Source organism: Canis lupus, chromosome Y (genome assembly GCF_048164855.1).
Source record: "Canis lupus baileyi chromosome Y, mCanLup2.hap1, whole genome shotgun sequence".
Classification (NCBI taxonomy): domain Eukaryota; kingdom Metazoa; phylum Chordata; class Mammalia; order Carnivora; family Canidae; genus Canis; species Canis lupus.
This window is the reverse complement of record NC_132877.1, coordinates 6,414,321-6,429,386: the sequence shown is the minus strand read 5'-3', so window position 1 is coordinate 6,429,386 and position 15,066 is coordinate 6,414,321. Positions and strand designations below refer to the sequence as shown.

The 15,066-nt window shown below is 47.9% G+C and overlaps 1 protein-coding gene across 3 annotated transcripts in view; it reads left to right on the top strand.

Moving 5' to 3' along the window:
* LOC140629084 (G-protein coupled receptor 143-like) overlaps positions 1-15,066 on the top strand; it is a 44,935-nt gene that overhangs the window by 25,351 nt on the left and 4,518 nt on the right. The window contains exon 9 of one of the 3 annotated variants that reach the window (XM_072818507.1): positions 5,537-6,574. The exons of the other annotated variants lie outside the window; for them this stretch is intronic. Coding sequence (XP_072674608.1) covers positions 5,537-5,550 — 14 coding nt within the window. The 3' untranslated portion in view covers positions 5,551-6,574. Of the gene's footprint in view, positions 1-5,536; positions 6,575-15,066 lie in introns of those variants that run through there. 3 annotated transcript variants of the gene reach the window in all.

The window sequence follows — 15,066 nt, the reverse complement described above, 5'->3', positions numbered from 1 at the left end:
CTTTTAACCTTTCACCATGCAGGTGCAAATGAATCCCTTAGTCTTTTTTTTTTTTTCTTTTTTTCTTACTTATTACAACTCCAATACAGTTAACATACAGTGTTCTGTGTCAGGTGTACAATATAGGATTCAGCAATTCCACTCATTACTCAGTGCTCACCATGATAAGTGTACTCTTCATCCCTATCACCTATTGCACCCATTCCTCCACCATCCTCTCCTCTGGTATCACCAGTAGTATCACCCTGTAGTTAAGAGTGTTTTTTGGTTTGTTTCTTGTTTGCTTGTTTTGTGTCTTAAATTTCACATATGAATGAAATCATAGGGTATTTGTCCTTCTCTGACCGACTCACTTTACTTAGGACACTATACTCTCTAGCTCCCTCAATGTTGTTGCAAATGGCAAGATTTCATTCTTTTTTATGGCTGAGGAATAATTTGGTTGTGTGTGTATGTGGGTGTATACACACCACATCTTTATCCATTCATCTGTCAATGGACACTTGAGCTCCTTCCATAATTTGACTATGATAAATAATGCTGCAGTAAACATAGGGGTGCATATGTCTTTATGAGTTAATGTTTTCTTAATCTTTGGGTAAATACTCAGTAATGGAATTACTGGATCATATGGTGATTCTGTTTCGATTTTTTTTTTTTTTTATTCATGAGAGACACCGAGAGGCAGAGACATAGACAGAGGGAGAGTTAGGATCTTTGCAGGGAACCCGATGTGGGACTCAATCCCGGGACCAGCATCACTCCCTGAGCCAAAGGCAAACACTCAACTGCTGAGCCACCCAGGTGTCCCTATTTCTCAGTTTTTGAGGAACTTCCATACTGCTTTCTCGAGTGGCTCCACAGTTTGCATTCCTACCAAGAGTTTGCATGCGGATTCCTTTTTCTCTATATACTTACAACACTTGTTTCTGTGTTTTTTATTTTAGCCACTCTGACCAGTGTAAGGTGGCATCTCCTTGTGGTTTTGATTTTCATTTCCTTGACGATGAGTGATGTTGAGCATCTTTTCATGTGTCTATTGGCCCTCTGGATGTCTTCTTTGGAAAAATATCTGTTTATGTCTTCTGTCCATTTGTTTAGTCGGATTATTTGTGGTTTTGGTGATGGTTTATAAGTTTTTTATATACTTTGGATACTCACTCCTTATTGGATATGTCCTGTGCAAATATCTTCTCTCATTCAGTAGGGTTGTTTTTTAGTTTTGTTGATTGTTTCTGTCACTCTGCAGAAAATTTTTTTTTAAGATTTTTCATTTATTCATGAGAGACCAGAGAGAGCGAGAGAGAGGCAAAGACACAGGCAGAGGGAGAAGCAGGCTCCATGCAGGGAGCCCAACATGGGACTCGATCCGGGGTCTCTAGGATCACACCCTGGGCTGAAGGCGGCACTAAACCGCTGAGCCACCCGGGCTGCCCTGCAGAAAGTTTTTATTCTGATGTAGTCCCAATAGTTTATTTTTGCTTTTGTTTCCCTTGCCTCTTGACACATATCCAGAAAAATGGTGCTGGACGCCTTTGGCTTGGATCATGATCCCAGGGTTCTGGGATCGAGTCTTGTATCAGGCTCCCAGCAGGTAGCCTGCTTCTCCCTCTGCCTCTGTGTGTCTCTCATGAATAAATAAATACAATCTTAAAAAAAAAAAAAGAAAGAAAGAAAAATGGTGCTATGGCCAATGTCAGAGAAATTACTGCCTGTTGTTCTCTTGTTGGATTTTTATGGTTTCAGGTCTCACATTTAGGTCTTTAATCCATTTTGAGTTTATTTTTGTGTTTGGTATAAGAAAGTGGTCCAGTTTCATTCTCCTACATATTGCTGTCCAGTTTTCCCAGCACTATTTGTCGAAGAGACTGTCTCTTGCTCATCGTATATTTTTTCTTCTTTGTCGAAGATTAACTGACCTTATAGTCAATGGGTTTATTTCCGGGCTCTCTATTCAGTTCTGTGGATCTGTGTTTCTGTTTTTGTGCCAGTATCATACTGTTTTGATACTATTAGTATATCTTGACATCTGGGATCGTGATAGCTCCAGTTTTGTTCTTTTTCAAGATTGCTTTGGCTATTCTTGTGTAGTTTCATACTAATTTTAGGATTATTTGTTTTAGTTCTGTGAAAAAAGCTGTTGGTATTTTGATAGGCATTGCTTTAAATGGGGTAGTAAGGATATTTTAGCAATATTTGGTCTTTCAATCCATGAATATGGAGCATCTTTCCATTTGTTTGTGTCATCTTTAATTTCTTTCATCAGTGTTTTATAGTTTTCAGAGTACAAGTCTTTCACCTCTTCGGTTAAGCTTATTTCTAGGTATTTTATTATTCTTGGTGTAATTGTAAATGGGATTGTTTTCTTAATTTCTCTTTCTGCTGCTTCATTATTAGTATATAGAAATGCAATGGATTTCTGTATATTGATTTTGTAGCCTACAACCTTACTGAATTCATTATCAGTTCTAGTAGTTTTTTGGTGGAGTGTTTTGGGTTTCTACATATAGTATCTGCACATTATGAAAGTTTTACTTCTTCCTTACTAATGTGGATACCTTTTATTTCTTATGTGATTGCTGTGTCCTAGGACTTCTGGTATTATTTTGAGTAACAGTGGTGGGAGTGGACATCCTTGTTTTGCTCCTGATTTTCAGGGAAAAGCTCTCAATTTTTCACCATGGAGTATGGTGTTAGCTCTGGGTTTTTCATATATAGACTTTATTATGTTGAGGTATGTTCCCTCTAAACCTACTTTGGTGAGGACTTTTATCATGAATGGATGTTTGGCTTTGTCAGATGCTTTTTCTGCATCTGTTGAAATGATCATATGGTTTTTATCCTTTTTTGTTGTTGTTGTTGAAGTGATATATCCCATTGATTGATTTGCAAATATTGAACCATCCTTGCATGCCAGCAATAAATCCTATTTGGTCATGGTGAATGATTTTTCTAATATATTGTTGGATTCTGTTTGCTAGTATTTTTTTTAGGATTTTTGTATCTATGTTATTTAGAGATGTTGGCCTGTAGTTCTTTCTTTTTGTGGTGTCTTTATCTGGTTTTCATATCAGGGTAATTCTGGCCTCAGAGAATGAATTTGGAAGCTTTCCTTTCTCTTCTATATTATTCTTCAAAAGAGTAGCTATTAACTCTTCTTTAAATGTTTGGTAGATAGATTTTGCCTGTGAAATCTAGTACTAGACTTTTGTTTTTTGGGGAATTGGTTATTGACTCATTTGCATTATTGGTAATTGGTCTGTTAAATTTTCTGTTTCTTTCTGATTCAGTTTTAGGAGGTTATATGTTTCTAAGAATTTGTCCATTGCTTCTAGGTTGTGCAGTTTGTTGGCATACAGTTTTTATTTTATTTATTTATTTATTTTTTTTAAGATTTTATTTATTTATTCATGATAGTCACACAGAGAGAGACAGAGAGGCAGAGACACAGGCAGAGGGAGAAGCAGGCTCCATGCAGGGAGCCCGACGTGGGATTCGATCCCGGGTCTCCAGGATCGCGCCCTGGGCCAAAGGCAGGTGCCAAACCGCTGCGCCACCCAGGGATCCCGGCATACAGTTTTTAATAATAACCTTTAACCTTTATATTTCTGTGGTGTTGGTTGTTACTTCACCTCTTTCATTTCTGATTTTGTTTACTTGAGCCCTCTCTTTTTTTTTTTTTTTTTTTTTTATGAGTCAGGCTAAAAGTTTATCAGTTATTTGTTGATCTTTTCAAAGAACCAGCTCCTGGTTTCATTGATCTGTTCTTTTTGTTTGTTTCTATTTTTGTTTATTTCTGCTCTAAATGTTTGTTATTTTCTTCCTTTTGAATTTGGGTTTTGTTTGTTCTTTTGGTAGCTCCTTTAGGTTTATTTTATTTTTTTTTAAATATTTTTATTTATTTTATTTATTTTTTTATTATTATTTTTTTTAAATATTTTTATTTATTTATTCATAGACACAGAGAGAGAGAGGCAGAGACACAGGCAGAGGGAGAAGCAGGCTCCATGCAGGGAGCCCGATGTGGGACTCGATCCCGGGTCCTCAGGATCACACCCCAGGCTGCAGGCTGCGCCAAACCACTGCGCCACCAGGGCTGCCTGCTCCTTTAGGTTTAAGTTTAGGTGTTTATTGGAGACTTTTCTTGCTTCTTGAGGTAGGCCTGTATTATTATAAATTTGCCTTCAGAATAACTTTTGGTGCATCCAAAAGATTTGGTACCAATGTGTTTTCATTTTTGTCTCCATGTATTTTTGATTTTTTTCTTTGATTTCTTGGTTGCCCCATTCGTTGTTTAGTAGCATGTTATTTAATCTCCATGTATTTGTGCTCTTTTCAGATTTTCTCTTGTGGTTGATATCTAGTTTCATAGTGTTGTGGTCGCAAAAGATGCATGATACAACTTGAGTTCTTTTTAAATTTGTTGAGGCTTGGTCTGTGGCCTAAGATATGGTCTCTTCTAGAGAATGTTCCATGTGCATTTGTAAAGAATGTGTATTCCACTGTTTTAGGATGGAATATTCTGAACATATCTCTTAGTTCCACCTGGTCCAGTGTGTCATTCAAAGCCACTGTTTCCTTATTGATTTTCTCTTTGGATGGTCTATGACTCTTTTCCCTTTGTAAAAGTTGACTTTTAAATCACAGCATTTTGGCTGTTCAGGGCTTTTTTTGTGTGTGTGTGTGTGTGTGTGTGTGTGTGTGTGTGTGTTCATTCAGGGCTCTTATGAAGCTTTCTCCCAGTACCCCAACCTGTCTTTATACATTTTTTTTTTTAGGATTTTATTTATTTATTCATGAGAGACACAGAAAGAGAGGCATAGACATAGGCTGAGGGAGAAGCAGGCTCTATGTAGGGAGCCCAATGTGGGACTCGATCCCAGGACCCCAGGATCACACCCTGAGCCAAAGGCAGATGCGCTTAATGGCTGAGCCACCCAGGTGTCCCTATACATTTTCCTTACATTTCTTTTTCTTTTTTCTTTTTTTTAAGATTTTATTTATTTATTCATAGACACAGAGAGAGAGGGGCAGAGGGAGAAGCAGGCTCCATGCAGGGAGCCCGATGTGGGACTAGATCCCCGGTCTCCAGGATCACACCCCAGGCTGCAGGCAGTGCCAAACCGCTGGCTGCGCCACCGGGGCTGCCCTACATTTCTTTTTTTTTAAACTCCTGTTCTTATTTGGGCTTATACCCATTAACCCAACTGATAAGGAGGAAGAAAGTAGTAGTTAAGGCCAAAATAATGTTTATCTAAAGAATGCCACTTAATAAATCTATTAACATATGTTTTATCATTACATATTCATGGATTTCTATTAATCTGTCATATATGTTTTTCATTAAGTGTATTTTATCATTTGTTCTAATTGTGAATTTACTCTTACCATAAGCTCATTTATATTTTAATCAGTGTGAGTAATGAGAAAGAATAGTAACCAGACCTGTGATCTTTACTTCTAATCTAATCTGTTACTGTCCTTGTTATGATAACAATATCACCCTCTCTCTTCTACTCACATGCTAACCCCTCAGAAGATGCTTCTTAAGTAAACCTGTTGCTGTTAACACGGAGTAACAATATAGAACGTTCTTTACAAGCAGAGACGACATGTTCAGAGCACTTTCTTCTTGGGAACAGCAAGTGGATTCCACAAATGCTGTTTGGGGAGGAGGCCACCTCACCTCTCCTGTGTCTCCACTGAGGCCCTGAAGCTCCTCCCACTTCCCACTGTATGACATTGAGATTGTCTGAAAGCACCTTTGACCAGAGTGTGTATACTGCCAGTATTGCTATGCATTCCATTCTCCATCTGGCATTCATACCTGATGTTTGAGCCCTTGCACCTGATAAGTGACCATTGGTCACTTGTAACAATGTTAAATTACAGATTTTTAATGGAAAATCGGTGGCAGCTCATGGCTAACTAAAGGCCTAAACTGAAAAATAAGAGTAATTAGTTATAAGATTTAAAGAATTCTTAGTAATGTAAGAATTGGGAGCTATGTCAGTGATATCTCAGTTAAAGTTGGGAAAAAGAAGAGTTTGGATCATCAGCATTTTTTTGTGTAAGATTGTGTAATGAATTATGCTCCCTGTCTTTGAATCATAGCAGCACTTGTTAAGGTTATCAGAAGCTAGGTGACATATGAGCTAAGTATAAGGAATGGACGAGCCATGCTGGAGCTGTCACTGACCTCAAGGAAGGCTTAGCGCAGCTGGCCTCAGAACTGTTCAGTTAGCCTCGTCCAAGTAAGCTGACAACAAGGCCTTCTAGCAAATCTCACTTAGTATTTGTCTACCTCTAATAGGGTGCTAATGATGGTCCTTTTTCATAAGATTGAATAGATCTGTATGCTGTGTACTTAAGTAGTGCTAACATTCAGTCAATGCTAACTCTAGTAATAACACACCATCTTACGTGGTTGTAGTTTGAGGGGAGAATGGGGAAATATTTGTGAGGAGTGGCATTCAGAAGCAAGACACGAGAATGAAAATTTCTAATCTGCATCTAAAATATCAAGGCAGTTTAGTCTGGGCTAAAGGGAAAGAGCCCAGGGCAGAGTGATCCCTTGCAGCAGACTCTGGTTATTTTACCCCAGGCAATGTGCTGCTGCCTCTTCTAATGTGGTAATTTTAGGATTGAGCTCTGCCTTAGTCTTGGGCTGTCTCCTTCCTCCTCCCCTGGCCCCCCAGCTCCTTTGATACTGGTGTTTTTAGGAACCAAGAGCTATGCGTAACGCAGAATATACTGTTGGAGAGAAAAGACCCAGAGATAGAATTCAAAGCAGTTAACACAGTTAGCTTCTGTGTTTGTGCTGTTGTGGTGAATTGACTTACTCATCATGTTCTGAAGCATCTATGACTTTAGGATTCACTCCAAGGCCAGTAGGCTCACCTTAAACCTCCATTAGTATCTGATGTGGTGTTGGGCACTTACTAGAAACTTAACTTCTTGGGATCCCTGGGTGGCGCAGCGGTTTAGCGCCTGCCTCTGACCCAGGGCGCGATCCTGGAAACCCGGGATCGAATCCCACGTCAGGCTCCTGGTGCATGGAGCCTGCTTCTCCCTCTGCCTATGTCTCTGCCTCTCTCTCTCTCTCTCTCTCTGTGTGACTATCATGAATAATAAAAATTAAAAAAAAAATACAGTAAAAAAAAAAAAATAGAAACAACTTCTAGAAGTTAACTGAATTTGATCTTCAACAAAGGTTTTTTGGTTTGTTTTTGTTTTTTTCTTTTAAGATTTTTTCTTTCTTTCTTCATGGGAGACAGAGACAGAGAGAGAGGCAGAGACACAGGCAGAGGGAGAAGCAGGCTCCATGCAGGGAGCCTGACATGGGACTCCATCCCGGGATCCTGGGATCACGCCCTGGGCCAAAGGCAGGTGCTCAACCGCTGAGCCACCCGGGCGTCCCACTAGTTAAGGTTTTTAAGGGAGACTTGGATTTGCTTAAAAGACTCCTACCCAGTGCATCAGTGTGGGAGAATTGGTTTGTTGATCGTCCTTTGTGGCTCTGGCAAGCTTCCACTGAGGGGATCTGTATGTCATCTCCTAGGACAGTGTTATGTAAGATACCATCTTCATAAGGAATTGGAATTTCCCTCAGAACTAAAAGTCAAGAAAAACTTGGTTTTTATCTTATGAACTCCAGAAAAACTTAAAATACTTTCTCTTAACGTGAGTTTTAAATGGTTTTAGTCAAATGGTCAAGTCTCTCTGGGCCTCTTTTAACCAGGACACGTTTCTCAGAAGGTATGAGTTTCTTTTTTTTTTTTAAGGGATGAGTTTTTAAGTCTGTTACTACCATGGGCATTGGGGGGGAGGGGCAGAAGGCGGTGTGTGTTTTTCAGGAGCTCGCTTCACCAATGCCGCCGAGGTCAGCCTGGATCAGGTGCCCCCGCGCTGTAGGAGAGGGGCAAGGAGTGTTTCTGGTGGGAGGGGTGGGTGCCTGGGCAGAGCAGGAGGGGCAGGCCAGAGCGGAGCTCAGGGGTGGGGCCCTGGTGGGAGGGGCGGGGCTCTCGGGAGGGGCGTGGCCAGAGCGGAGCTCAGGGGTGGGGCCCTGGTGGGAGGGGCGGGGCTCTCTGGGAGGGGCGTGGCCAGAGCGGAGCTCAGGGGCGGGGCTCTCGGGAGGGGCGTGGCCAGAGCAGAGCTCAGGGGTGGGGCCCTGGTGGGAGGGGCGTGGCCAGAACGGAGCTCAGGGGTGGGGCCCTAGTGGGAGGGGCGGGGCTCTCGGGAGGGGCGTGGCCAGAGCGGAGCTCAGGGGTGGGGCCCTGGTGGGAGGGGCGTGGCCAGAGCAGAGCTCAGGGGTGGGGCCCTGGTGGGAGGGGCGTGGCCAGAGCAGAGCTCAGGGGTGGGGCCCTGGTGGGAGGGGCGTGGCCAGAACGGAGCTCAGGGGTGGGGCCCTAGTGGGAGGGGCGGGGCTCTCGGGAGGGGCGTGGCCAGAGCGGAGCTCAGGGGTGGGGCCCTGGTGGGAGGGGCGTGGCCAGAGCAGAGCTCAGGGGTGGGGCCCTGGTGGGAGGGGCGGGGCTCTCAGGGGAGGGGCGTGGCCAGAGCGGAGCTCAGGGGTGGGGCCCTGGTGGGAGGGGCGGGGCTCTCAGGGGAGGGGCGTGACCAGAGCGGAGCTCAGGGGTGGAGCCCTGGTGGGAGGGGCGGGGCTCTCGTGGGAGGGGCGTGGCCAGCGCGGAGCTCAGCTGAGCTCAGGGGAGCTCATCCGCCATGCCACTGTACGTCCCACAGTCCCATCTTATGGCCGCCATGTCCCCGTGTGTCCCACAATTCAGTGTTTCAGCCAGCCTGGACAAAGTGTCCCACAATTCTGGTGGAAGTGTCCTTCCCTGGTGGAAGGGGCGGGGCTCTTATGGGAGAGGCATGGCCAGAACGGAGCTCAGGGGTGGGGCCCTGGTGGGAGGGGTGGGGCCAGAGCGGAGCTCAGGGGTGGGGCTACAAGGAGGTCAGGTATAGGGCCCTGGTGGGAGGGGCGTGGCCAGAATGAAGCTCGTGGGTGTGGCTGGGGCAGGATGGTAGGGGTGTAGCCCTGGTGGGAGGGGCGTGGTCCTGGTGTAGAGGTGGGGCCCAGGCTGGGCAGGAGAGGCGTGGCTAGAACACCCTTCCCACAATACATTGCTTCCCCTACTATTCCCCACCCCTTCCACAATACTGTGCCTCTCTCACCAGCTCACCTTTCCCATAATCCCATTTGGCTTTTAACATTCCCTGCCGCTCCCACGTCCTTGCTTTTCTCACAATCCATTATCTCTCTGCCATTACCCGTCTCTCCCACAGTGCATTGCTTCTGACACCTTTCCCACAATCCAGTCTCTTGCCACAATGCGCCATCTTTCCTATAATCCCTTGCTTCTCTCCCAACATGCCCCAATGCTCCCAAAATTCAGTTTTCCGGCAGTCATGTTCCATCTTTCCCACAATCCATTGGTTCTCTCAACATGCTCCTAGGTCACACAATCCATCTCTCACCCACCATACACAACTTTCCCACAATCCGTTGCTTCTCCGAGCATGCTTCTCAGCTCCCACAATCCAGTCTTTCAGCCGCCATGTGCCATCTTTCCCACGAGCCAATTCTCGGCCACCATGTGCCAGCTTTCCAACAACCCTTTGCTTCTCCAGCATGCCCCTGTGGTCTCACAGTCCATTCAGCAACCATGTACCATCTTTCCCACAATCCCTTGCTTTGCCCAGCATGCCTTTTAGCTCCCAAAATCCAATTATCCACAGTCATGTTCAATCTTTCCCACAATCCATTGCTTCTTATAGCATGCCCTTTAGTTTGCATAATCCTATACTTGGGCGGCCGTGCTACATGTTTCTCACAATCCATTGCTTCTCCCAGCATGCCCCGCTGCTCCCACAGACATGGCCACCATGCCACTGTACGTCCCACAATCCCATCTTACGGCCGCCATGTCCCCGTGTGTCCCACAATTCAGTGTTTCAGCCAGCCTGGGCAAAGTGTGCCACAATCCTGTGCTTCTCACAGCATGCCCCACAGCTCCCACAATCCTATAATTCATCGACCATGTGTCTTTTCCACAATCCCTTGCTTCGCCCAGCATGCCCCATAGCTCCCACAAACATGGCCGCCATGCCCGCGTGCATCCCACAGTTCAGTTTTTCAGGCAGCTTGGGCCTTGTTTCCCACAATGCATTGCATCTCCCAGGTTGCCCCACAGCTCCCACAAATATGGCCGCCATGCCACTGTGCGTCCCATAATTCAGTCTTTCATCCAGCATGGGCAATGTATCCCACAGTGCATTGCTTCTCCCAGCAGGCCCCACAGCTCCCAGAATACTGTATTTCAGCAGCCATGCCTCCTCTTTCCCACAATTCCTTGTTTCTCCCAGCATGCCCCTCAGCTCCCACAGACATGGCCACCATGCCACTGTACGTCCCACAATCCCATCTTATGGCCGCCATGCCCCCGTGTGTCCCACAATTCAGTGTTTCAGACAGCCTGGGCAAAGTTTCCCAGAATCCTGTGCTTCTCCCAGCATGCCCCATAGCCCCCACAATCCTATAATTCATCGGCCATGTGTCATCTTTTCCACAATCCCTTGCTTCCCCCAGCATGCCCCATAGCTCCCACAAACAATGCCGCCATGCTCCATGTTTCCCACAATCCATTGCTTCCCCCAGCATGCTCCTCTGCCCCCACAATATATCCTTTTGGCCACCATGCACTTGTACGTCTCACAGTCCTATCTTTCAGCCGACATGCCCCTATGTATCCCACAATCCCTTGCTTCGGCCACCATGCCCCATAGCTCCCGCAAACATGGCCGCCATGCCCCCATGCATCCCGCAATTAAGTTTTTCAGCCAGCTTGGGCCTTGTATCCCACAATGCATTGCATCTCCCAGGTTGCCCCACAGCTCCCACATATATGGCCGCCATGCCCCCGTGTGTCCCACAATTCAGTCTTTCTGCCATCATGGGCAATGTATCCCATAATGTGTTGCGTCTTCAGCAGGCCCCACAGCTCCCTCAATCCTGTATTTCAGCAGCCATGCCTCCACTTTCCCACAATTCCTTCCTTCTCCCAGCATGTCCCACAACTCCCACAATCCTATAAATCATCGACCATGTGTCTTTTCCACAATCCCTTGCTTCGCCCAGCATGCCCTATAGCTCCCACAAACATGGCCGCCATGCCTCCGTGCATCCCACAATTCAGTTTTTCAGCCAGCTTGGGCCTTGTATACCACAATGCATTGCATCTCCCAGGTTGCCCCACAGCTCCCACAAACATGGCCGCCATGCCACTGTACGTCCCACAATCCCATCTTATGGCTGCCATGCTCCCGTGTGTCCCACTATTCAGTGTTTCAGCCAGCCTGGGCAAAGTGTGCCACAATCCTGTGCTTCTCCCAGCATGCCCCATAGTTCCCACAATCCTATAATTCATCGGCCATGTGTCATCTTTTCCACAATCCTTTGCTTCACCCAACATGCCCCATAGCTCCCAGAAACATGGCCGCCATGCCCCCGTGCGTCCCACAATTCAGTCTGTCAGCCAGCTTGGGCCCTGTTTCCCACAATGCATTGCATCTCCCAGGTTGCCCCACAGTTTCCGCAAATATGGCCGTCATGCCCCCGTGTGTTCCACAATTCAGTGTTTCATCCAGCATGGGCAATGTACCCCAGAATGCATTGCTTCTCCCCGCAGGCCCCACATTTCCCACAATCCTGTATTTCAGCGGCTATGCCTCATCTTTCCCACAATTCCTTGCTTCTCCTAGCATGCCCCTCAGCTCCCACAGACATGGCCGCCATACCACTGTACGTCCCACAATCCCATCTTATGCCGCCATGCCCCCGTGTGTCCCACAATTCAGTGTTTCAGCCAGCCTGGGCAAAGTGTCCCACAATCCCGTGCTTCTCCCAGCATTCCCCATAGCTCCCACAATCCTATAATTCATCGGCCATGTGTCATCTTTTCCACAATCCCTTGCTTCGCCCAGCATGCCCCATAGCTCCCACAATGCTGCCATGCTCCATGTTTCCCACAATCCATTGCTTCCCCCAGCATGCTCCTCTGTTCCCACAATACATCTTTTTGGCCGCCATGCACTTGTACGTCTCACAGTCCTATCTTTCAGCTGACATGCCCCTATGTGTCCCGCAATCCTTTGCTTCTCTGGGCATGGCCCTCAGCTCCCACAAACATGTCCACCATGTTACCATGTGTCCCACAATCGCATCGTTCAGCCACCATGCCTCTATGTGTCCCACAATTCTTTGCTTCCCCAGCATGCTACTCCCACAATCCAATCTTTTGGCTGCCATGCCTCCATGTGTCCCACAATTCAGTCTTTCTTTTGGCCGCCATACCCATATGTCCACAATCTAATCCTTTGGCCCCGTGCTCTCATGTGTCCCACAATCCAGTCTTTTGGCTACCATGCCCCCGTGTGTCCCACAATCCAATCTTTTGGTCGCCATGCCCCTGTTTGTCCCACAGTCCCATCTTTCGGCTGCCATGCACCTATGTGTCCCACAATCCATTGTTTCTCCCAGCATGCTCTTCTGCTCCCACAATCCTATCTTTTGGCTGCCATGCCACCATGTGTCCCACAATCCCATCGTTTGGCCACCATACCCCTATGTGTCCCACAATCCATTGTTTCTCCCAGCATGCTCTTCTGCTCCCACAATCCTATCTTTTGGCTGCCATGCCACCATGTGTCCCACAATCCCATCGTTTGGCCACCATACCCCTATGTGGCCCACAATCCATTGCTTCTTCCAGCGTGCCCCTCAGCTTCACCATCCATTCTTTGGCTGCTGTACCACCATATGTCCCATAATCCCATTATTCGGCCACCATGCCTTTGTGTGTCCCACAATCCCATCTTTCGACTTCCATGCACCTATGTGTCCCACAAGCCATTGTTTCTCCCAGCATGCTTTTCTGCTCCCACAGTCCAATCTCTTGGCCCCCATGCCGCCGTCTTCCACAATCCAGTCTTTTGGCCGCCATGCCCCCACGTGTCCCACAATCCAGTGCTTCTTCCAGCCGGCTCCTCAGCTCCCACAATCCAGTCTTTCCTCCTCCATGCCCTTATGAGTCCCACAATCCATACTTCTGTCCGCTGTGTCCCATGTGTCCCGCAGTCCAATCTTTTGGTTGCCATGCCCCTGTATATCCCACAATCCCATCTTTCGGCCTCTATGTCCCCATGTTTCCCACAATCCAATGCTTCTCCCAGCGTGCCGCATAGCTCCCGCAATCCAATCTTTTGGCCGCCATTCCACCGTGTGTCCCACAATCCCATCGTTCAGCCACCATGCCCCTGTGTGTCCCACAATGCATTGCTTCTCCCAGCGTGCCCCTCAGCTCCCACAAACATTGCCGCCATGCTCCATGTTTCCCACAATGCATTGCTTCCTCCAGCATGCTCCTCCGCTCCCACAATCCAATCTTTTGGCTGCCATGTCCCGATGCGTCCCACAATTCAGTCTTTCAGCTAGCATGGCCAATGTGTCCCATTGCTTCTCCCAACAGGCTCCTCAGCTCCCACAGTCCAGTCCTTGCACCTCCATGCCCCTATGAGCCCCACAATCCATACACTTCTGCCAGCCGTGTCCCATGTATCCCACAATCCCATCTTGTGGCCGCCATGCCCCCACGTGTCCCACAATGCGTTGCTTGTAGCGGCGGCCACACCCTGCCAGAATGCATTGCGCCTGTCCCGTCACGCCCGCTCCCGGCATTCCCTGCCTGTCCCCCGAGGCGAGGCACGGTTTGCCGCAGCATTGCGCATGCGCGCCACCGCGCATCGTTGCGTCAGTGTTCGGCCCCCCACGATGCCCTGCTTCTCGCAGCCCCCGGGTTCGCAGGGTCCGTGCGGCAGGCCCCGGCCGCCCCCGCTCCATCCACGCATCTCCCATGTGCCCGCCGCTCCCGCAGGCGCCTGCGCGCCCCGTGCCGTGCCGTTTGTCCCCGGTGCCCGTCTCCGTCGCAAAGCGCTGGCTCTGCCGCACCCCGTTAGTCCCTAGAAACTCCCTACCTCTTCAGGGTCCGTTGCGTCTGCAGCTCCCCGTGTCCACGGCGCTCGTGATTTCCCCCCGTTCCTTCCGTCCTGCGATTGCCCTTCCCTAGTGCTCCGCTGGCCTCACAATTCCTTGCATTCCTTGTGCCCATTTGGCCCCAGGGCTCTGGACGCTTGATTGTTGCGGATCTTCAGGCTCGGCTCGTCCTCGGTGCTCTCCGCGCTCTCGCACGGTTCTTCTGTAGCGCACCTTTCTCCCCCGTCCCTTCCCGAAAATACTTTGTGTCTCTCAGAATCTCCTATTTACGGGGCGCCCGGGGGCTCGGTGCTTGAGCATGTGCCTTGGGCTCAGGTCGTGACCTGGGGGTGCCAGGATCGAGTCCCGCATCGGGCTCCCTGCATGGAGCCTGCTTCTCCCTCTGCCTGGGTCTCTGCCTCTCTCTCTCATGAATAAATAAATAACATTAAAAAAAAAAAACAGAGGGGATACCTGGGTGGCTGAGCTGTTGAGCATGTGCCTTTGTCTCAGGTCATGACCCCAGGGTCCCGGGATCGAGTCCCTGCGTGGAGCCTGCTTCTCCCTCTGCCTCTCTGTGTCTCTCATGAATACATAAATAAGTAATCTTTAAACAATTTGTGTCTTCTATAAACTCCTTCTTGTTCCCGCAATTCCATGTTTCTCCCAAAATTTCCTTCTGTCCCCCACAGGCCCTTGTTTTTCACCGTTTCCTACCGTTCCCACAATACTCTTATTCTCAAAACTGTGTTCCATCTGTAGTTCGCTTTCTTCCACGATTTTGGACTCTTTTTTGCTGCAAACCCCCACTTTCACCAACCAGTTCTGTTGTGTACCGCGTTCCCTTGTCCCCTCTTAATTTTTCTGTCTCTGGGTCAGCTGTCGAGCCCACAATCCCCGTTGTCCCCACAGTCCTCTCCCACACGATTCCCGGCCTCCCAAATACGGTGTCTCCCACAATTCCCCTTTCCCTCCTAATTCCCTTGCCCTCTCACAATGGCCCTTTCTCCCATAATCTTGTACTCTCCCCACAA